The 23,224-nt window shown below is 40.7% G+C and overlaps 1 protein-coding gene across 5 annotated transcripts in view; it reads right to left on the reverse strand.

Moving 5' to 3' along the window:
- PTPRG (protein tyrosine phosphatase receptor type G) overlaps window positions 1-23,224 on the reverse strand; it is a 775,417-nt gene that overhangs the window by 138,456 nt on the left and 613,737 nt on the right. For all 5 annotated transcript variants that reach the window (XM_070359914.1, XM_070359913.1, XM_070359912.1 and 2 more), the window contains 2 exons: window positions 15,565-15,722; window positions 2,810-3,002 (listed from right to left, as the gene is read on the reverse strand). In XM_070359914.1, the coding sequence (XP_070216015.1) occupies window positions 2,810-3,002; window positions 15,565-15,722 (351 nt within the window). The remainder of the gene's footprint in view (window positions 1-2,809; window positions 3,003-15,564; window positions 15,723-23,224) is intronic.

Below are 23,224 nucleotides of genomic sequence, written 5' to 3' on the forward strand. Positions count from 1 at the left end.
CCTAAAGTCAAAAGCAGAGTTGAGGTTAGGAGAAAGACCTGACTGTAAACAGGCATGAAGGAACTCGCCGGGGTGAAGAGAATGTTCTAAGAGTAGACGTGGTGATGGCTGCACAAGTGTGAGTTTGATAAAAATCACTGAATTGCACATTCACTACACCTGAACTTTATGATATGTAAATCAGGCCTTGAAAAAAGCATTAAAAAAATAGAAAACTTTCTTATATCACTGGCAGAACTGTAAAGTGGAACATACGGTCATTCTGGGAAACTGGTCAGTATCTAATCAGATCCAAACATACATGTATCCTTTAAGCTGTAGTCATTTTACTACAGGGTGCATAACCAACAGAGATGTGTCCACATGCTGGTTAAAAGGCATGTTCAAGAACTTCCCTGATGGCTAAGACTCCGTGCTCCCAATGCAGGAGACCCGGGTTTGATCCCTGGTCAGGGAACTAGGTCCCAACATGCTTCAGTTAAGGGCTCCCAGGCCACAACTAAACAGATTCCATGTTTAGCAGCCAAGCCCCGGCACAGCCAAATAAGTAATTAGAAAAAACAAACTTTCATAATTACCAAAACATGAAAATAAATCTACAAATTCATGTATATTAAAATGGATAAATTCAGGGACAGTCACACACTGAAATTCAGCAACAAGAACAAACTACAACTACATGAAATAGCGTAGGTGACTCTTCAAAGCAGTGTAAAGCACAGAAGCAATTCACACAACAGAACTTGGTGAACTGATTCTATTTACACGAAACTGATCAGGAGGCAAGACTATGACCATGGTTATCCTTGGGAATGGGCAGTGACTAGGAATGGGGAGAGGAATGTGCTTTGGGAAGCTGATGTGATGTTAGTTTCTGGATCTGGGTGTGTGTCACTCAAGCATATTCAGTTTCTGAAAAGTCATCAAGTTGTATGCATACTGTGCGTGCATGTTTCTGTAGGTTACACTCTTAACACTATGCTAAAAAAATTAAAAAGAAGACTGTGTCTATATCTCTGTCTCTAGAAAGATCACAAAACATTTTAACATTCAAACATCTTAAGAGTCAGCAATGGATGCACACCATGACCACTGTAACCTTGCAAGACGAAGAACTGATTCCCTCTAAGGATGGGTCCTTGGTTCTGCTCAAAATCAGAGAAAGCCCATTTGGTGGAGGATACTGCCCACTCTGACAATTTAACACAATGGAAACCAGTGTCCTCTCTAATTTCCTTGGGTAAGAAGGACTATGCACCCTCTCTGCACAGCTGGTATATCAGATGCTCAAGCCCATTTATCAGGAAAGAACTTTGTAACTGTCATAACGTCAGCATTTCCAAGCTATCAGATCCTATACTCACTTGTGATATAAATTCCCCATCCTCCGAACGTCCCACCTCTTGCAACATAGTCAGCCCTAAGAGTCCTCCTTTCCCCAAGCATGTTCTCTTGGGAGAAGCTTTACAGTTTGGCCGTTTGCTTTATTTTTAACTTGGATTAAAAAAAAAAAAAAAAAGCCAAATGAGATTCTTCATGCCAGTCCAATTCAAGATAGTTTACAGGTTTGTGTGCTTCTCAACCTTCCTGCTGTTCCCAGTTGATAAATGAGGCCCTTGACAAAGTGTCAGCCCCAAATTAGTTGATTCTCAAGTATGTCTTGACGGAACCTGGCCAGACTAGCTTCTTCACACCGTCCTCTGACAAAAGTATACAGACAGGAAGATGATCACATTGTTAAAACTCCCTTTCCTCTTCTTTTAGCTCCTTTGCAGATACATGAGCCTGGAAAATGGGCTCATTCTTATCATCAAAGGGCACATTAATGCAGTTATTTCTGGAATATCAACTCACTCCTCTTGTTCCTATAAAGGTCATATGCCAGTAAACTGGTCCCTTTTATTGGAGGTAGGGGTATGTATACTCCTGAAATAAAGCCCTTGCATATAACTCACGATGCTAAAAATACCACAGTCTAACTGTCAACGTCAGTAAATGACATAAACGCTTCCCACATCACCCAAGCCCACTATTTCAAGAGAACTGGCTTGGGAAAGGCCCATCTCTTCAAACCCAAAGGAAATACCTTCTTTTTCCTTCCTCCCTTCCAAATACTGGGACTTTGACAAGCCTTATTCCTTCAAAGGTTTCCTGAGCTCTGTGATTTTATGACAAATCACAGAGCTTGAAGGTTGAGCTGTGAGGGTAGAATCAGACTTTCCAATTTCCTGGGAGAGAAATTCATGACCGTTTCCCATGAGAAAGGAGAAATGGAAAAAGATTAGGACACAAGCAAGTTATGAAACTTATGTTTTTCAGATCTGGGAATTGAATTGTTAAACCATAGATCTAAAAGATTACGTGATGTCTGGTGGAGGTGGAGAGCTGGAGGGGGACTTCTTGCCTAGTATGGAAGTTAGTAAGAAAGCTGAAGACTGGGGTGTTGAAAGCGAGTCTGAGGTCCTGATGTTTGAGCTCAAACACCTGACTGCAGCAGGGGAACAGTTAAAAAGTAAGACACCAAAAAGCTTTAACACATCAACAAGTTTAGTGCTGACGCTACAAGGTCAAATTACAGAGAGAAGGACTGATATTTCGCTAGTCAAAAGGGCAATTCTGAACATATCTATTTAACTGAAGTTATTCCCACAAATGCTTCTATTTATCACCCAGACAACTCTCTTTCAGCAGAGAAACATGCTTTTAATGCCAGGTTCCAGTTCTTGGCTGGTTCCGAACTCCTTTTCACTTAAAGTAATTTATGATAAGGAAATCTTCCTCTGGGCAAGGGCACTGAATCCAAATGTACCTTTAGAGGCTTCCGTCCCCAGTGGGTTTTCTAAGAAGTCCGTCATGTCGTGGTTCCAGGCGTCACGAACGGCAGACTTGTACACCACCCTGTTATTCAGGCCCTGCTGTGGCCGGAAGTTATTTCTCAGATACTCTACTGACTTGACGTGGTCTTGCTGCTCCGTGGTGAAGATGGAATAAAAAGCCTCGAGCTGAACACAGAACCAGAGAAAAAGAAAAAAAAAAGAGATTTGGTTAGAAGGCTACATGGTCCAAAGCCAGGAGGGGTGATGAGAACACAAGGTGCTGGGAGGTGCCCGAAGTCGAATGGGACAAACTCAGCCAGACACAGGCTGCCTGCTGGCATCACTGCCAGTGGGCTTATCTGGCTGCGGATTCTTTTCTGTCAACTGAAAAGGAAAACACTTCATTGGAAGGTGCTTAGAACTCTTGCAGCTCGTGTCTCAGACAAGAGGCCGGGTCTTTCGGCAGCAACCCCCCAGCCATCCCTGCCCCAACCCCTGGCAAGAACTTCCGTATTACAGGAAGCAGCACAGAGTTATATGGTGAAACTGGTAAGTTTGAGACTCAGACTTCCTGGGTGGGAATTCTAGCTCGATGGCTCAATCACTCTGTGACCTTGAGAAAGTTGTTTGACTTCTCTTGAGCTTCAAATCTTCCTTGGTAAAATGCTGATAATTACTGCAACATCGACCAGATAGGGTTTGGGTCAGCAGTAAATGAGATTGTCCATGCATGGTCCTTAAAACAGTTTCAGGAACAGAAGAGCTTTAGAAATATTCGCAATTTATCAATAATTCTTACTAAGTACCTTCTTATATACTAGGGATACAGTTACTAAGTCACAAAGTTGATAAGCCCATGATGTAAAGGTTAAACTACTGAAGTTCAACATTTACCAGATGGGTAACCATAAGCAAATTATTCAAGCTTTCAGTAACACAGGTTTCCTCATCTATAAAATGGATATGATACTAGTACTGCCTTTCTTAAGGTTGTTAAAAAGATTAAAATCTATGAAGCAGCCAGTAAGCCCGTAGTAAAGATTAGGTGTCATTATTAGTAATATTACTGGGAAACATATTCCTCAAGACTGCTGTCTAAACTTTTAGGGGAAATCAAAGAAAAGTCAGGACTCCAGGATCCTATTTATACTACCAAAAAGGATTCTTTGTGGCCCTCAACATTCTGCATAGCATAAAAAAGGTCATAAGGAATCTATAAAAATAGTACAGATGAACCTATTTGCAAAGCAGAAATAGAGACACACAGGTAGAGAACACATGTATGTACAGCAAGGGGTAAAGGGTGGCAGTGGGATGAACTGGGAAACTACTGGGAGACACATATACTACTGTGTATAAAACAGGTAACTAACGAACATCTCCACAGGGAACTCGACTCAGTGCCCTGTGGTGACCTAAATGGGAAGGAAATCTTCAAAAGAGGGGATATATGTATAAGTAGAGCTGATTCACTTTGCTGTACAGCAGAAGCTAACACAACATTGTAAAGCAACTATACTCCAATAATTTTTTTTTTTAGAAAAGATCATTCTATTATATAAGAGGAATAGAACAGGGGCTAAGTGACAGAGATTTGTTCTCAATGGGCCACGAAGATACTCTTGTAACCAAAGAAATGGAGCATAACGTAAAATGTCCAGCCACCAAAACACCAACTCCTTGAGCTGCAGTTAAAAACGAAATAAATAGAGAAACTGAACGAACTCTTTCTGGCCCAACTGGCTCCTTGAATGCCAAATCAGAATGCTTTCTGCAGGACAGAATTACAAGGGAAAATAGAAAACCACTTCCCAAGCTGAGATGGAGTGGCTTCCCTAAACTTAACAGGAGCAGGAGGTGGTTAAGCCAATGGACAATAAGAGAATGAGGACCGGGATTTCTGGATGGGCGTCTTGAAGCCTGGAACGAACCTGTGTTTCTCTAACAGCCTCACAGAATGACAGAAAATGACTGGCTTACAGTCTGAAACTCCTCTCTTTGCCTGAAAAGGCACTGAATTTACACCGTCAAGAAAAATAATTTAAGTATACGGATTCACTCATCATTCCACCTCCTCTCCCAATTCTCCTGCACATGAAAAGTGATAATAAACCATGAAACCTTTTCTGCTTTTTCCCCAAGGGAATAGAAGCAGGGTGGTATTCCACGCAAAAGTAGCCTGTTGTTCCCCTTTTATTCTAGTTCTCTACAATTCATAGAACTTCTAACAACTCATGCGGTTGCTGTTTAGAATTTGTCTTCCTTCCATTCTTCCTTCTGATGGCCCCTGTTTATGTATCATGAAGGGAGAAAGGCCATAAAAGAAGAATTACAAAAACTGGACTGTTTACTCTGTCCCAAGGTGACCTATTCAGATGAAAAGAATTGGAGGTGCTGAAAGGGAAAAATCAACTCAACCTAGCAAGGTGCACACACTTGGTAGACACTACCAAAATCACAACTGAAAGCGTCTCAAAGTGAGAGGAGCTTTCAGGATTTTCTCAGAGAAAATAACTCCTAAAAATTACATGAAAGGAATTAACAAAGACCTTCTGGAGGCAGTCAAGGGAAAGACCAACCAATATGATGAAAGGGAAGGAGCACAATCCCGTGTGGAAAGGTTAAAGGAAGAGGAATTGTTTCGCCTGAAGAAAAGGCGAGTAAGGAGTAATTTGATTAAAGGCCTTGTATGTGAAAGATGATGACCAGCTCTTATCCACGTCCGGAGAAGGCCAAATAAGACAAAATTGGTTTGCATTAAAGCCTTAAGAGATGTGACTTGAATAGAGGAAGGAATTCCTTAACTTCAGGGTGATTTTATTTTTTTTAAAAGAAGAGTGGGCTGTCATACATAGCAAGTTAGACCAGAAATTTTTTAGAAGGGACAGCCATCTGTAATCAAATACTTTCATCTCTGGGATGCCAGGAAAGGATGGCCTGGGAGACCCTCAACAATGTGACTCCAAGGTCTGTGTATTCTCTTGAATACTTGCTTCTTTCACAGCTCTCATTTAGTACTCCTGAAAAGTTTATTTCTGATGCCTCAGGAAAGAATTAGTCATATAACTGTAAAAAGAGGCAGGTCCTGAATTCAACACAGAAGTGATTTTGCTCAAAGTGTTCTTACAGTTTAATGACATGCAATGGCTTAAAAGCTCGGCCACATCCTTGTCATTAACTCAACTTGCCCGAAGATTTCAAAGGAACGACGTGATGGTTCTGAGAGTGAACTGATGACCTGGGCGATATTATATTGTCACCTGGATCATAGCTTCTCTTGACAGTCCCATAAAAGAGGAAAAAAGGAGGACAAGCTTAGCAGGCTCATCAAATAAATGTCCTTCAGTATTGGCAGCATTTATGAAAACTCATTCTCTCCTCTCAGTTGGATAAAAATTGTCAGTGGCCTCTCCTGCTGGTGACGGGCATGCTTGGCCATTGAGTGGAAGCGTTCATGGTCTCCAGATTGGCAAGGGGAACCTATATTTTTCACTTGGGCAGGAGGTCAGCGGTCATCTGGACCAGACAACTTCTGCAGCTCTTCACACAGCTGCTGCATGTTGTCCCTCAGTCCTTACCCTTGCCTTGAAACCCACAGTTGCTAAAGGTAAACCTGGCCACCACCAGGACCCTGACTTTGTTGGATTCCATGGGACGCCATTCATAGGCCAGGCGATGATAGGAAGGTGCTTCGAAGAGATGGGCAACAAGGCAGCCCCATGTAAAGCACAAGACATAGAACAAACTACAAAGCTGCGTCTCTCCGGCCTCTGATTGGTCCACGCATTTGGCGTGTAATCTGTTCAGTTCTTCTAGATCTAGTTAACTACATTCTTCTAGATCTAGCTAACACAGTGATCCTTCTAAAATGTACACGAGCTCCTTCTCAAATGTACCTTGGTCCACCACCTTTCGACAGGTATTATTAGTAAACATTTTCCTGCCTGGAATAATTCCTGACACAGAAAAGGTATTCAGTAAATATGACTGTCATTAGCGTATGCATCAGTGCGTAAGTCGTGTCTGGCTCTTCTGCGACCCCACGGGCTGTAGCTCACCAGGGTCCTCTGTCCACAGGATTCTCCAGGCAAGAATTCTCGAGTGGGCTGCCATTTCCTCCTTCAGGGGATCTTCCCAACCCAGGGATCAAACCCATGTCCTCTGCGTCTCCTGCACTGGCAGCTGGGTTCTTTACCACTGTGCCCCCTGTCGTTACTATTATTATTTTGTGAAGAATGTAGTAACTATGATTGCGTGCTAAGCTTACAACAGCCGTAAGAAGTTCTCGGCAGCTTCTTTTTCCTTTTCTTTTCTTACAGTATATATAGACATATATATTAACAATGTATATGATACATATATATAGTAAACAAAACATATGTAGTTACATTTTTAATGTCATTATATATACACTGTGTACATATATAATGTGTCTATGTATATGTATCATGAATATTTGCATCTTATTAAACTCATTACGTGCCAGGTACCTTTGTCAAGCCCTTCATAAACACTGTTTTGCTAACTTAGTCTTGGCTCAAAATAACAACATTAGAGTGACATTATTCATAATATTATTATGATATCACTAACACTAGAAACTAATATTTACTGAGCGTTGATTAGGCACCCTGTGCTAAGAATGTTATCTGCTTTCTCCCACTTAATCCTCATATAAATCCAGTACTGTTGGCGGTATTACCATCGTTTTTTATTGTTTTGTATTATATTGTTTTGACTGAGTAGGAACTTGGGCTTAGAGACATTAAGTCAGTTGCTCAGAATCACACAGAAACTGAGAGGTGCAGTGAGGATTAGAAGCCTGGGTCTATGTGACTCTGCTTTTCACACTTTTCAGTCACTTTGTGCCACACGCGTAACGGCTTCAGTATCATTCACCGGAAGAGCAATACTGTAGTGGACAAACAGAATTTGATGTTAGTACAGACGTCCCTAAACCATTCCTTTTAGCTGCCCTCCAAAGACCCTACCATGCAGGGCACCCACTACTGCCATTCCACTACTGGCAGTATACACCTATTCACATTCTTCTGCACTCTGCAAAGACACCGCCTGCAACCCAACACGGGAAGAATCAGGAACTGCGAACAAGACGGGAGCTGCAAACGGAAAACAGATCCACCTCACAAAGCCTGTATTCTCTTTCCCTTATTCTTTTCCAGAGGCATGTAATAAACACACTTGGATTTACCTTGAATATAATTAACGAACTCTTTATCATTTAGGGAAAATAAATGAAAGTTTTTATTTCTGTAATATTAAATTGACTTTTTAACTTTTGAAGTGAGCATGTAAAACATTTCCTTCTTTTATCCCTGCTTGGGGAGTTGTAATTGCATTTTAACTGGTGCTGTTTCAAGAACAATTTTAACCTTGAATTGCAAATGTGCTGGCTGGAAGTGTATATAAATCAATTCAACTTAAGTTTTCACTGTAAAAACATTACAGAGAATAATTAGTTTTTAATCTGTCAGTTTGAGTCAAAGGAAATTTGAAAACTATTCATACTGTTTGTAAGATCTGATCCATTAGATGTGGGAGAGGACTATCATGGTTGAAGGGGGCAAATGAGAGAAAATCAAAAGTAATGTAATTACCAACCATGGAAAAGCTGATGTGCACCATTTTATAGACTGTATATAGAATGGCAATTAAACCAAGCTAGAGTCCATTATAAGAATAATAATAAACTCCAGGGTAAACATTAGGATCCATAATGTCGCACCTAAGGTCATGGGGTTTTGTCATACATTTAAGAGGTATGTATGGTTTGGTCGCCGCATAAGTAAACAAGATAATAATGAGGGAATATGAAATTCCCAGTAGCCTGGAGCATTCAAAGTTTTACTTATTGAACCATGGCTATAAAAATAAAATCTGAGAATGCTCCATGTCTGCAGGCTGTGCTCTCTCCCTGCAGCTATGGATAGTTTTGGGCGAAGGTGATTATAGAAAGGCCTTCTACAGAAAGAAGAGGATTTAACCATAATTAACAATGAAACCTACCTGTTATGGGCTAATAATAGCATCTTCACTCACTATTAAAAGAAAGTCTTTGTTCAAATCACTGCACGTTGTGTAGTGTTGGAATAGAAACTCTTTGAATTACGTGATTTATCAGTTGTTACGGCCTTGAGATAAAATGAGAGGCCCAACCATCAGCAGTCACACATGGCCATTCCACTGGTAATGTGGCTAGTCCTACACATTGAAACGATAGTATTTTGGATACATGAGGTTAAATAAAACATATTATTAAAATTAACTTCACCTGTTTATCTTTAACTATTTTAGTGTGGCTATCAGAAAATTTAAAATGATACATGTGGCTTGTTTGTTGCTGCTGGACAGTGCTGTCTGAGTGGCTTCAGCAATTAAAAAAAAAAAGCAACAAAGAAACCCACCTAATATCTCCGAGTACTTCCTGTGGTGCCAGGCACTAGTCTTGAGCATATCCCACACGCACTCCATCAATGAATGTCTATAATGGCTCCATAAAGTAGGTATTACTATTATTTCCATTTTACAGATGAAAGTTGAGGCACAGAGTTAGGAGAGCAATTGATTAACTTGGATGAAGAATATAGCCAAAAATGGAACAGTTTGGCTCCATATGGAACACGGTCTTAATTCAAAAGAGTTGCTCTACTCTTTATGACAGGAACAATATTGGTTGAAATTTTAAAAAGTCATGTCACTTAAGGACCCCACATAAACACTATTAAAACTAATACATGAATTCAGCAAAGTACAAGGATACAAGATTAATATTCACAATTTGTTTACACTAACAATGAAATGCCAGAAAGTTAAACAAACAAAAAATCCATTTTAAAATTGCATCAGAAAACAAAGTATCTAGGAATAAACCTAATCGTTAGGTGAAAGACCTATATGCTGAGAACTGTAAGACACAGATAAGGAAAACTGAAGGTGACCCAAAGAAATGGAAAGATATCCCATGCTTGTGGACTGGAAGAAGTAATGTTTAAATGGCCAGATTACCCAGAGCAATCTATAGATGTAACATGATCCCCATCAAATAACCCGTGACATTTTTCACAGAACTAGAAGAAATATTCCTAAAATTTATATGGAACTACACAAGACCCTGTATTGTTAAAATAATCCTGGAGGAGTAGGGAGAAGAAATCAAAGCTGGAAGCATTACCCTCCCAGACTTAAGACAATATTACAAAGCTACAATAATCAAAACAGCATGCTATTGGCATAAAAACAGATGTATGGATCAACAGAACAGATGAGAGAGCCCAGAAATAAACCCATATGCCAATGGTCAGTTAATCTACAACAAAGGAAGCAGAAATAAATAAAGGGGAAAAGAAAATCTCTTCAGGAACTAGTTGGGAAAGCTGGACAACTGCATGTAAATCAGTGAAGTTAGGACACACCCTCACACAATACACAAAAATCAACTCAAAATGGCTTAAAGACTTAAATATAAGACATAACACCATAAAATTCCTGGAAGAGAAAATAGGCAAAACATTTTTGGACATTAATTGTAGCAATGTTTTCTTAGGTCACTTTCCCAAAGCAAAAGAAATAAAAACAAAAGTAAACAAATGGAACCTAATTAAACTTAAAAGCTTTTGCATAGCGAAGGAAACCATCAATAAAGCAAAAACACAACCTATGAAATGGGAGAAAATATTTGGAAACGATGTGCCTGACAAAGGGTTAATTTCCAAAACATACAACTCAACATCCAAAAAACAAACGACCCAATCAAAAAATGAGTAGAAGTCCTAAACAGACATTCCTCCAATGAAGGCATGAAAGATGCTCAATATTGTTACTTATTATAGACATGCAAAGTTAAACTACAATGAAGTATCACCTCACACTGGTTAAGGATAGCTATTATCAAAATGTCTACAAATAATAAATGCTGAAGAGGGTGTGGAGAAAAGGGAACCTTCTTACACTATTGGTGGGAGTGTAAACTGGTACAGCCACTATGGAAAAGAGCATGGAGGTTCCTCAAAATACTAAAAATAGAGCGACTATATGATCTAGCATTCCCACTCTTGGGAATGTATCTGGAAAAGACAAAAACTAATTTGAAAAGACACATGCACCCCAATGTTCATAGTAACACTATTTACAACAGCCAAGTCATGGAAGCAGCCCAAATGCCCATTAATAGATGACCAGTTGTGCCCCCCTTCACGCACACACAATGGAATATTACTCAGCTGTATAAAAGAATGAAATACTGCCATCTGCAATTACATAGATGGACCTAGAATATCATACTAAATGAAGTAAGTCAAAGAGAAAAAGACAAACATTATATGATATGACTTATATGTGGAATATAAAAAAATACAAATGAATATATATATACAAAGCAGAAACAGACTTATAGACATAGATGGCAAACTTATGGTTACCAAAGAGAAAAGTGGTGTAGAAGGATAACTTAGAGTATAGGATTAATAAACTACTGTACATAAATCACGCACATAACAGGATTTACTGTGTAACATAGAGAACAATACTGGACCTCTTGTAATAACCTATAACGGAAAATAATCTGAAATATATATATATAATTGAGGCACTTTGCTGTACATCTGAAACTAGCACACTATTGTAAATCAACTATGAACTCCAATAAAAAATCATCTAACTTCAATTTTTTAGAAGTCATGCAAATAAAACAAATAAACTAGTCTTTTTGATAGAACCTCCAAGAAGCACTTCAACAAAACTGATGCTAGGAGAGATTATATGTAGTGTCATATTTCAAACTATAGAAGCCAACAGTCTTGGAAAGTGAAGGTTGGGATAGTCTCTGATGGCCAAAGTATCACCATCTGACAGCCACTGCTATAGAATAAAACACATCCTAGATAGTAGACTAAAAATTATCACGTTCCCTGACTGATCATGAACACAAGGCAGGGACCCATCTCAATGTGCTGGCCCCTGTTCCTTTGGCCTCCTGTGCCAGGACTGAGGGTGCTGCCGTTTTGTTTGGGTGACAAAATCATGGTTGGATTTTTGCCTGATATTTACAGTCGACCTGAGGGGAGCCACACAAGCCATGCTGACTGCTGATCAACCAAGCCAACCAACGTGATTCCATTACCTACACCACATTCAAATCTAGATTATCACAGAAGCCAGTGTCAGAGCTCACTAGCTGCAGGGTTGGTTTGAATGCCCAAGGAAACCCACAAAAGAGGCTCATATTTACTCAGAAAGACATCCACATCATGTAAGTCAACAGTGAGTGCTCAGCACTCTATTTTAGGGTGAACCTGCTCTCCTTTTCACTGCTGACAGGTCCCCACCCTGTAGAAGAGAAGAGCCTTTGGAGAAAAGGAAGGATGAATGACTAGGAAAGCTTTTTTTTTTTCCCCCTGACAGAAGCAGACATGGAATTCTGTCTACTTGTCTTCTCTGAATTGGCCATTTGCCTTTCGGAAATGAACATTCTGTGCTAACTACAGAAAGAATGTTGGCAGGCGCAAGGTGGGAAGGGCTGAAACGACAATACTTGGGATGGCTAACACTTCCCTGTCTGAGGACTGACACAGCGGTGACCTCCACTCAGCTCACCAGCAAGGAATCAGTGTGGCCACATGAAAATGAGTCGCTTCCTCCCTTGGGAAACAGGAAGGGATATATGAAGCTGTGCTTGATGCAAGTGAAGCATTATCTAAAGACGGCTCAGAGGCAAGAAACTGGGGAGCCAGTATGACTAGTTTATTTCTTCACCATTCTCTTGAAACAATAGTACCTACAGAGAGGTCACAGACTGAAAATCACAGGGAAAAACAAAACAAAACAAAACTCTTCCGTGATTTCTCTTTGAGAGTATGAGTAGCAGAGGAGAAGCATAAAAAGATGTTAACAAAGCACTTTTTAAGATACCCAGTTCCCAAATGTCAAAATGCTTCTCATTGACAAATACTTGACAAGACATCCAAGCCTAAAACTCTGTATTTTGTTTAAGATTCACCAAACTGCAGTAAAACCCAGTTATGTGTTAAAGGTCTATTTCACCTCAGCCAAACAATTACCTCTCATGCCTCCCCTTCACCCTCCAAAAAAAAAAAACAAAACAAAAAAAGCCAAACTTGAATTTTCTAACCTCATTATCTCAAGCCTTTATATCTTTGAAGACAAAAGCATTTATCTTAATCGACAAAAAGGGTCCCTTTTCAAAGCTCTGTCCCCCACCCCGAACCTTAAGGATATAAATATTTGGACTGCAGTTTTCTTACATTTTAATAAAACAATGCTGGCCTCACCATGAGGAAGAAAATTTGTTTTATATTTCATTATCTCCTTAAAGCCAGCAGATCCTGTTCAGCAACCAAATTGCTAGTCCTTCTTTTTTCATCACAATGGAATTAAAAGGAAAAAAAGAAAAATCTGAAAGTAAAATGCCTGCCAACTGTAGTAAGGCCAAATTAACCTGTTTCCCCTGGTCCCACAGCTCCTACGTTTTCTAGTGGGATCTCTCTCCGTCACATAGGTCCTTCTAGATAATCTGCTCCCTTCCCACCTCCCTCCCTGCCCAGAATGGCACCAAACACTGATGTCTCAGGACACAACCAGCACCTCTGCTGATTTATGAAGAAATGGACACAAGACCAAGGCCATCCAACTTGCTGTTGGATAACTTCTACTCAGATCTATCTTTCTGAATACTTGACCCAAGACCCAGACCACTAACAGCTGGCAGCTGGGTGGTGCTAGAGAAGACTCCTCAGAGTTGCCTGGACAGCAGGAAAACAAACCAGTCACTCCTAAAGGAAATCAACCCTGAATGTTCATTGAAAGGGCTGATGCTGAAGCTGAAGCTCCAGTACTTCGGCAGGTGATGTGAACAGTCAATTCAGAAAAGACGCTGATGCTGACAAAGATTGAGGGGAGGAGGAGGAGGGGGCAACACAGGATAAGATGGTTGGATGGCATCATCAACTCAATGGCCATGAGTTTGAGCAAACTCCAGAAGACTGTGAAGGACAGGGAAGCCTGGGGTGTTGCTGTTCATGGGGTTGCAAAGAGTTGGACACAACTTAACAAATGAACAACAAACCATACTGGGCTCCAATCCCCTCCAAAGAAAACCACACTCAAACTGGGACAGAGAGACAGCACCAGAGTTTTGCAAAAGGACAGAATCACAAAGCTGTGGCAGAAACTCTTAAGATGTAAGAGCTGGCCCCTAAAAGACAGAGTACAACTCGTGCCTCACTTGCTAGTAACAGTCCTGGTCACGATGTCTTCATCTCAGGATGTCCCTACTCTGGTTTCCTTCAAATATTCCCTCTACTGAAGCTATTTTAAGTGCGTTTCTGTCTCTGATACCCCAAACAGCCCTGACCAGGATACCATCCAATTCTATTTCTCCCATTCCCTGTACTGTACTCTCTGCCCTGTTATAAAAATCTTTGGACTATTTCCCATGCCAGTCAGGTTCTTAATCTTGTTGCCTGTGTCTTCTTCTGTTATATTAATTTATCATGTAATTTGAAAACTTCCCCCTTCCTTGACATTAGCTTCATCCCTAGCTGACCAACGTTAAGGATGCATCTGTATGGATGTCTCTGATAAGAATGTTCCATTTTTCAAACGGTCCTGAGTCAACAGCTCAAATCCACACATGGTCTTACAAATCCTACCAATTGTTCTTGGTCCCATTTTATGAAATTATGGAGAAGTCTACTCTTCTTTTACTGCAATACACATTGCATTTTTCATCAAAAATCATATTTGCCTTCTTTCCCCATTCCATCTGTTAATCCTCATGGGGTGAGGGGATGTCAAGACCTCTCACCCCCTGCTGGATCCTCTTTCTCTGATATTTTCCCCTAATCTCATCTGCATTTCACCAAATTCCTACCCACAGTTAAGAGCTCAGCCTAAGCCCAGCATACTATGACATCTGCCAGGTCACACTCAGAGAGACACAGTTCAATGTAGGGGTCAGCAACATGGGTTTGCAATTAGACAAACTCAGGCTTGGTTTTCTGGCTTCAATCTTCATTGACCATGAATCCTTGGTCATGTTATTCAACTTCTCCACACCATGATGTTGTCCTTACCTGTACCACCTGTGTGCAATATACCGAACTCTCAATGTTGTTTTGCAACTAAATTGATTACATGTAAAATGCCTATCATATAGAAAGAACTCCACTGGTGGCATTTTTTTCTTTCATTTCTTCATGTATACCAATTTCTCTTTTCTGAACTTTGAGGAGGTTTAGTAGCTCAGAGCATGACCTTGGGGTCAGACATCCTGGCCTCGCAGCTGGCTGGGTGACCTTAACAGATCACTTCACTTCTGTTGTGTCTCTTCTATAAAATGAAGGTATGAACAGCACCTACCTCATAAGACTGCTCATGAAGACTAAATGAGTTAACGCATATAAAGAGCTCAACAGTTCCTGACATAAGGTCTCATCATCACAGAGGGTGGCATTTATCTGCTCAAGACTGAATACTTACAAGATATCTGCTTTCATGCCTGCTATTCTCTTCAACTAAGTTCATTTGTGGCTGAGCAAGCCATGTCTTATATTTTACAATTCCCGGGTGCAAAAATATGTAAAGAATCAGTGAGAAGCAAAGGATACCAAAAAACAAAATTGTTATCCTGGTTATACTCTAGCAATGTCATCAGGTTAAGTCAACACAAAACAAGTTAAGTATGGAAGCCCTCTGGGGGCTAAGTAGCTACCTGATGGTAAGAGATGGGGACGGGCCTCCGGAACACTATCCACTCCACAATTTCGCTGCACGGTGGGGTCGTCAGAGAACCTGTGTACCTGTAATAGCTGCCCAGGGATGCAGGCAGGAGGTCCCGGAGGATGAAAGGATCCAGAAAGGTCTCCTTCTCTGTTTGGGAGAAGAGGGAAAAGAAAACACAGTGGTTAAGTCCTGCTACGCGGCAGACACACAGTCAAAACCCTCGGCGTCGGGCGCCACGTCACAAGTCTTGTGTTTGTTTACATCCTGAGAAGCATGAGCATTTGGTGGTGGGAGAGCCATGGAAAACAAAGCAGCATTTCCCAGGGTGTGTTCTGAGACTTCGCACAGCGCTGTATTTCATGAAAAACAGGTTTCATGGTGAACAGCACCAGGCAACACTGCAACCCCTCTCTCTGTCCCCAGGAAACAGGCAAAACATTAGCACAGTCGAGTCCCTGAGTCCTGCAGAAAAGAAACAGACGTGGTTTTGTTTACCTCATTCCTTTCCAACATTTTTTAAGCCTTCATAAATTTTAATTAATCCACTGTATTTTAAATATTATTTCAATATTTAATCACAGTTAAAACTATTAATGAGATGTTTTATATATTTTTTAACTAAGTCTTTCTATTTAACTTTTTATTTTATATTGGGGGTGCAGCTGATTAACAGTGTTGTGACAGTTTCAGGTGGACAGCAAAGGGGCTCAGCCATACATATACATGTATCCTTTCTCCCCCAAACACCTCTCCCATCCAGGTTGCCACATAACACTGAGCAGAGTTCCCTGTGCTGTACAGTAGGTCCTTGTTGGTTACCCATTTTAAATATAGCAGAGTTGTGCTAAGTCCATTTTTAATGTCTGTTTTAATTTTTAAAAATTATTTATTGAAATATAGTTGACTTACAATGTTGTATTAGTTTCAGGGGCACAGCAAAGGGATTCAGTTATACCCACCCTTGTTGCATCATAGACCCCTTTTCCATCTAATACTTATGAACTAATAATCAGGTGAACAAACTCTGGGACACCCACGAGATGAAGAAGGAAAACGAAATGACGGCAACTATAAACTGCAATTCCAAAGTTGGTAACAGTTTCATTATGGCTTCATCCAAGGCTTACTCACATCAAAGTGAAATCAAACCAAGGCATGGCCCTGAATTTATAAAATGATGGCCCAGAAAATAGGCTTCTTCTTTTTACAAAAGTGGAGGGGTGTTCTCTTAGGTAGTGGAAATGCCATTTAAGTTGAGACCCAACACTGATATTGTACAATAACTCAATGAGGAAAACAAGCGAGAGAAGAGCTCAGTTCCTGTGTTGCAGAGCTGGGATATGAGCCCAGGCACCTTGACACCAGAGCTTGCACAATTCTGATTCCGCTAAAGAAGCTAAAGTTAACTAGGTGAATACTGAACAGGAAAAGAAGAGCATTTTAAGCTGTGTGAACAGCATGTGCAAAGGTCCTGAGGCAGGAAGGAACAGTACAAGAGATTAGGGGACTATATTATAACTCTCCCCATTAGACACAGTAGATCATCTAGCTTCTCTCATAAGCCAGAGAAGGTTGTGATCTCCACCTGGCTATTCAAATGCCTAGTCTGGAATTTCTTTTAGGGCTGTAATAAGGTTACTGTTGTCTAGTCACTAAGTCATGTCTGACTCTTTCGTGACCCTATGGACTGTGGCCTGCCAGGACCCTCTGTCCATGGGATTTTCCAGGCAAGAATACTGGACTGGGTTGCCATTTCTTCTCCAGGTGACCTTCCCGCCCCAGGGATCAAACCCTCATCACCTATGTCTCCTGCACTGGCAGGCGGATCTTTACCACTGAGCCACCTGGGAAGCCCATCCTGCTAATAGGTTGCCTTAGCTCCTTGATGGCCTCCTCCACAAGCACCCCTGGACACTGGGAACTGCAAGGCTCTAGGTAACTGCATGGACACACCCGTGACTTACAGGAATATTCTTTCCAGCCTCACACCTCCTCCCGCCTTTTCCTTTAGAACAACCAGTACAGGTATTTGGGCAAATGTGTTATCCTTAGACTCAAGAGATCTATATAACTGAGGGTTAAGGCAAAAAACCAACAGAGATCAACTATATTAGAATAATGAAAATGAAAATTTCCTTTTGGTAGAGATTTATTGAACAAAACCTAGTATTTATTTCACTTTTACTATATACCAAGCACTCTTCTGAGTATTTACATGTTGCAGACATTTAAACTGGCTTCCGAGGTGGCGCTAGTGGTAAAGAACCTGCCTTTCAATACAGGAGACATAAGAGATGGAAGGTTCAATTCCTGAATTGGGAAGATTCTCTGGAGGAGAGCACGGCAACCCACTTGAGTATTCTTGCCTGAAGAATCACATGGACAAAGGAGCCTGGTGGGTCCATAGGGCTGCACAGAGTTGGACACGACTGAAGCGACTTGGCACACCACACCACAGACATTTAAACAGCACTTACTGTATGTGCCAGGCCCTGTTCTAAGAGTTTTGCAAAGACTGATTTATTTACTACTTAAAGACAGTCCCATGAAGCATGACATCATGGGATTACTATTACCATCTCCAGTGCTGTCATATACAACCATGTAGCAGAGTTTGGAATTCAGGCTCTCATTTGTCTTAGGCCATCACCACACCCTTTCCCTTTATAAACCTTTAGAGTATGTACTTCTAATATTCCAATTTTCCAGATGTTGAACTTAAGGCACGGAGAGGTTAAATCAATAAGCCCCGGGTCACTAGTGAAGAGTAAAGCGCCAGCAGTTATTCATGAGGCTCAGATACTTTGGCTGATTCTGCAAAGGTTTTTAGCTCATTTTTTAAAGGGGAAAATTAAATGTTAACTAATAAATGCATCATAGGGTGCTATAATCAAAACGACAAAAGCAATTTCTGTGGGATAAAAGGCCGGAAATAACAGAGTCACCCCTCTACCCGCTGGCAAGTCTAGGCTTTAATTTAACCTGGTTACCAGCCACCTAATGATAGGGGAAATTCTGTTAGCGTGCTTGGCAGGGACTGGCTTGGCTGGGAAGAAGAACCCTTTTGGCCTCTGCTTGCTGCTTCTGGACTTCCTGGGCTGTGCAAATAGTCAACACAAAGCCCCATGCAGTACAGGGTGCACAGGGTCTGGCATCAAAAACCGCCACCTTCATTCCTCCGGTGTTGTAGGTAAACCTGGCATCACACCGCAGCACACCAACCTGCCTGAGGATCAAGGGCTCTGGACTGAAGGACAGGAAAATCTTCCGAGTTTTCCCCGAGGGGCCTGACCTAACATTAGGGTTGCAGTTAAGCACTCTGGATGCAGCCAGGTAGTGACAGGACAATCCCTGTAAGCCCGGGGCAGCAAAGCCCCCATCAAAAGCACCCACTCTGGGAAGAGGCTGTGGCTTTAAAGAATACAGACAGATAAGTCAGAAAAACCTGCCCCGCCAATCAGAGGTGGGTGAATTTCAAAAGGGAACACGGTTTCAAGAGAATCGGGACTTTCATGTACCATTCCTGTACGGGCTCTTAAATTCGGCAAGGACTGATGGGAACTGTAGGCAGGACCACCCCTACAAATACAGCACTGTTTCTCTGTCCTAAATCAACCGAAGGGCTTCAGACACAGGTTCCAGTTTAATTCATTAGAAGAGAACCTACCCTATAGCTCAGGGAACTCAGTGCTCTGTGGTGACCGAAATGGGGAGGAAATCCAAAAAAAAGGGGATATAGGCATACGCATAGACGATTCACTTTGCTGTACAAAAAAAACTAACACAACATTGCAAAGCACCTAAAAACTGATTTAAAAAAAAGGTGCAGTAAGATGAGTGGTGGGGCCGGTAGACCTAGTGATGGGGAAAAAAAGGGAGGGGCTTCAGTACTTATTATTACCAGACCTCCCTGGGTCACTGGCTTCGGGAGCCGAAGAACCCTTTCTTCAAACTCCATCTTACACAGGAGCCAGGCAAGTCACACAGCCAGAGTGCAGCCACCAAGGTGGAAGCTGAGCTGGAAACCCCAGGGACACTTTGAAAACCACCCATTTAGTCCAATTCTTTAATTTTACAGTTGGGAAAATAGGAGACCAAAGAGGAATAACGAACCCAAGGTCAAAAACTTAAGGAGAACACAGAGGCTGGGACTGGATTCTTTCTTCAAAGATACCACTGAGAATCAGAAACAGTTAAGTCTGTGAGCAGGAAATATCACCAAATGCCAAAAACTTCATCAGCACCTTCATTTCTCCATTCCAACAGAAACTGGTGAAACGAGCAGATTCTTATTCTACTGGGTTCAGATCCCAACTCTCCCACCTGTGAACTGTGTGATCTTAGTTACTAAACCTTCCCAGGCTGTTGTGAAGATTAAACAAATCTGTATGCAAATGGAGTTCAGAAAGAGCTGGGAACAGACTAAACATCTCATGAACGACATACGATTCTCACTCTAATTCTTACTACTTGTATTATTACTATTATTATTATTCCTCTACACTACTAAGCCTATACTTAGCCATGTACTTCCTTGAATGTTTCTGCATGTGTTTTCTTTTTTTTTTTTAAACAGAATTACTAGTGCCTTAGAGGCATAGCATGTCTGATATAGTCTCCATCAGTCTGAGAACTGTAGGTTACAATTTTCTTTGCCAAAGCTCTAGCATGAGCTTCAGAATCAACTGATATTCAATAGCTGTGTGACCTCAGGAAAGGCTCTTAACCTCTCTGAGTTACTTCCCTTATCTGTAAAATGGAAAAACTGAGGCTATTTACCCCTCAGGAGTGACAATTAATCAGACTAATAAACGTGATGTTCTTATTAGCACAGTGGCTTGCAGCCGAGATTGGTTTGTGTTTTAAGCCAGGGACTAGCAAATGTTTCCTAGAAAGTGCCAGAGAGTAATATTTTAGGTATTGCAGGCCAAGAGGCAAAACCAAAGATGTTACATAGGTAGCTATATAACAAACACATTTCCACGACTTTATTAACGATGCTCAAAATGCTAATAACAACTGAGGACAGTTTAAAAAATTTACATCTACTAATGGGAAGAATGGAATTCTTTAGGACTGGGGAGAAGGCAGGAATAAGATTTTGCTTACTTAGGGTTCACATATGAGAACCATTCTTAGCTCAGAAGCCACACAGAAACAGTGACACGGATTTGGTCCTTGGGCCACATTGTGCCCACTCCCGATTTCACGCCAAGCATGGGAGGGCGGAGGGGGTAGTGGTAGAAGGCCATCCTAGAGCCACAGCAAGAAGGGGGGTGGGCCACACTACATTTCAGGGGCCTCCATCGTTAACGAGAATTTTTTCTATGAACATGCATTACAGAATTAACTCTCAAGTTGTTTTCTTTTTCCCTTGAGTTTTCTAAGTTCAACTCAAACATTAATTATTACTGCTATTTCTGAAAATTCCGTTTTCTGCTCAGTCCCATAGGAGTGCTCCACTGGCAAGATGGGGGCACTCATAATGCTTAACTGTTAGAAACAACTTTAGAAATGCTACCCAGTATTTCTGGCACTGCCCAGAAAGCCCTCACAAGCCACAAGGCACTTAACTGGCTGGACCCAAGATCGAGAGTTCTGAGTATAGCCATTGGAAATAAAGAAGAATGCACTTTTCATCTAAAAATCTACACTCCCTCACTAAGAAAATCTTTTTTTTTTTTAATTTATTTTTAAATTTTATTTTTATTTTATTTTTAAATTTTACAATATTGTATTGGTTTTGCCAAATATTGAAATGAATCTGCCACAGGTATACATGTGTTCCCCATCCTGAACCCTCCTCCCTCCTCCCTCCCCATACCATCCCTCTGGGTCATCCCAGTGCACCAGCCCCAAGCATCCAGTATCGTGCATCGAACCTGGACTGGCGACTCGTTTCATACATGATATTATACATGTTTCAATGTCATTCTCCCAAATCTTCCCACCCTCTCCCTCTCCCACAGAGTCCATAAGACTGTTCTATACATCAGTGTCTCTTTTGCTGTCTCGTATACAGGGTTATTGTTACCATCTTTCTAAATTCCATATATATGCGTTAGTATACTGTATTGGTATTTTTCTTTCTGGCTTACTTCACTCTGTTTAATAGGGACTGCTAGAGCCAGGCCTCTGGAATTGAAACCTAATTAGTCTACCTAAGGGCCTGACCTAAGACAAGTTACTTTAATCTTTCTGCAACTATTTCCTCATCTGTAAAATGGGTTTATAACAGTGACTCATCTGAAGGCTTATCTCATCAGGAGAGTATTACATGAATCAACATTAGTTAAAGTGGAGTCGCTCAGTGGACTCTTTGCGACCCCATAGAGTGTAGCCTACCAGGCTCCTCTGTCCATGGGATTTTCCAGGCAATAGTACTGGAGTGGGTTGCCACTTCCTTCTCCAGGGGATCTTCCGGACCCAAGGATCGAACCCGGGTCTCCAGCATTGTAGACAGATGTTTTACTGTCTGAGCCACCAGACTCAACAACAGTTAAGGGCTTAGGAAAGCACAGAATAAGCACAGATAAGTACTTGTTAAAATGAATCCTATTATAAAGGGCAGTTTGACTCTAAAGCCATCCAGATCAGGACACTCTGCCTCCAACTTTTATCCTAATTAGTAATTTGAATTTGAAACATTGCTGTCCCAGACACTTAACTAGTTGAGAAAAATATTTGAAACACTCTGCTTATCCTACCATTCATTCCATTATACCATAATAAGCAGGTACTGTGCATTACTAGATAAAAGAATTGAAAAGGAATGAATCTCATATTCCACTTTCAAGGATCCCAGTGCTGTATGCAGACAATATTATATTTTAATAATTAATTGTTCATCAAAGAAAAAGATGAGGAACAGGGATGCTAAATTCAAAGTTATTCAAATTGCAAAAATGAATAATGTATGACTTTTTTATTAAATACACACTGTATTAAGTAGTCTACATTTCACCCAACTCTGTCTTTCATTTTTAAGCATTCTGAACGACAATATGAATAATCAGTTAGGGGAGGTTTATTTAGAAAAAGAAATACCTTATTTGAATGCAAACAGAGTATATCCGGAGATGATTAAATTTTCTTATCAATTAGAAAATTTTGTATGAGGGCTTTAAAGTCATGGTCAACCATTAAATGCAGAGAGGCCCAGTTATCCTTGCAGTTTCCTTTCAACATTAAATTATATCTGGCTCAATTCTGTTCAATTTCTTATTTCTGATAGCAGTGCCAGGAGGCAATCTTTAATTAAAGAAAATTTGAAAGATTCAAACATGCATAATTGGATTAAAAATGTGATCATTAAAACATTAGATGATAATCATCTGATTGATTGCGTTTTTCAGTGTGTTAATAACCTAATATTTTCAATGCTTTGGTTATATAGGAAAAAAGAAAGCCTTTATAAAATATGATGAACAATCAGCACAGAGAGGAGACCTATGCACTAATCAAGACCTATGGAATTATACTGAAAACATATGCACACACCCCAATTAACAGAGCATTGCATTGTAGAGTATGGACAGAATGTGATGGTGGCAAAGGGAAGAAAATCCTCAAAACAAGAACTCAACCAATTTTAGGGACATATATAAAATAAACTAAGAACAGAAAGCCCAAACTTTGATATTTAGCCC

This window comes from Bos mutus, chromosome 22, assembly GCF_027580195.1.
Source record: "Bos mutus isolate GX-2022 chromosome 22, NWIPB_WYAK_1.1, whole genome shotgun sequence".
Taxonomy (NCBI): domain Eukaryota; kingdom Metazoa; phylum Chordata; class Mammalia; order Artiodactyla; family Bovidae; genus Bos; species Bos mutus.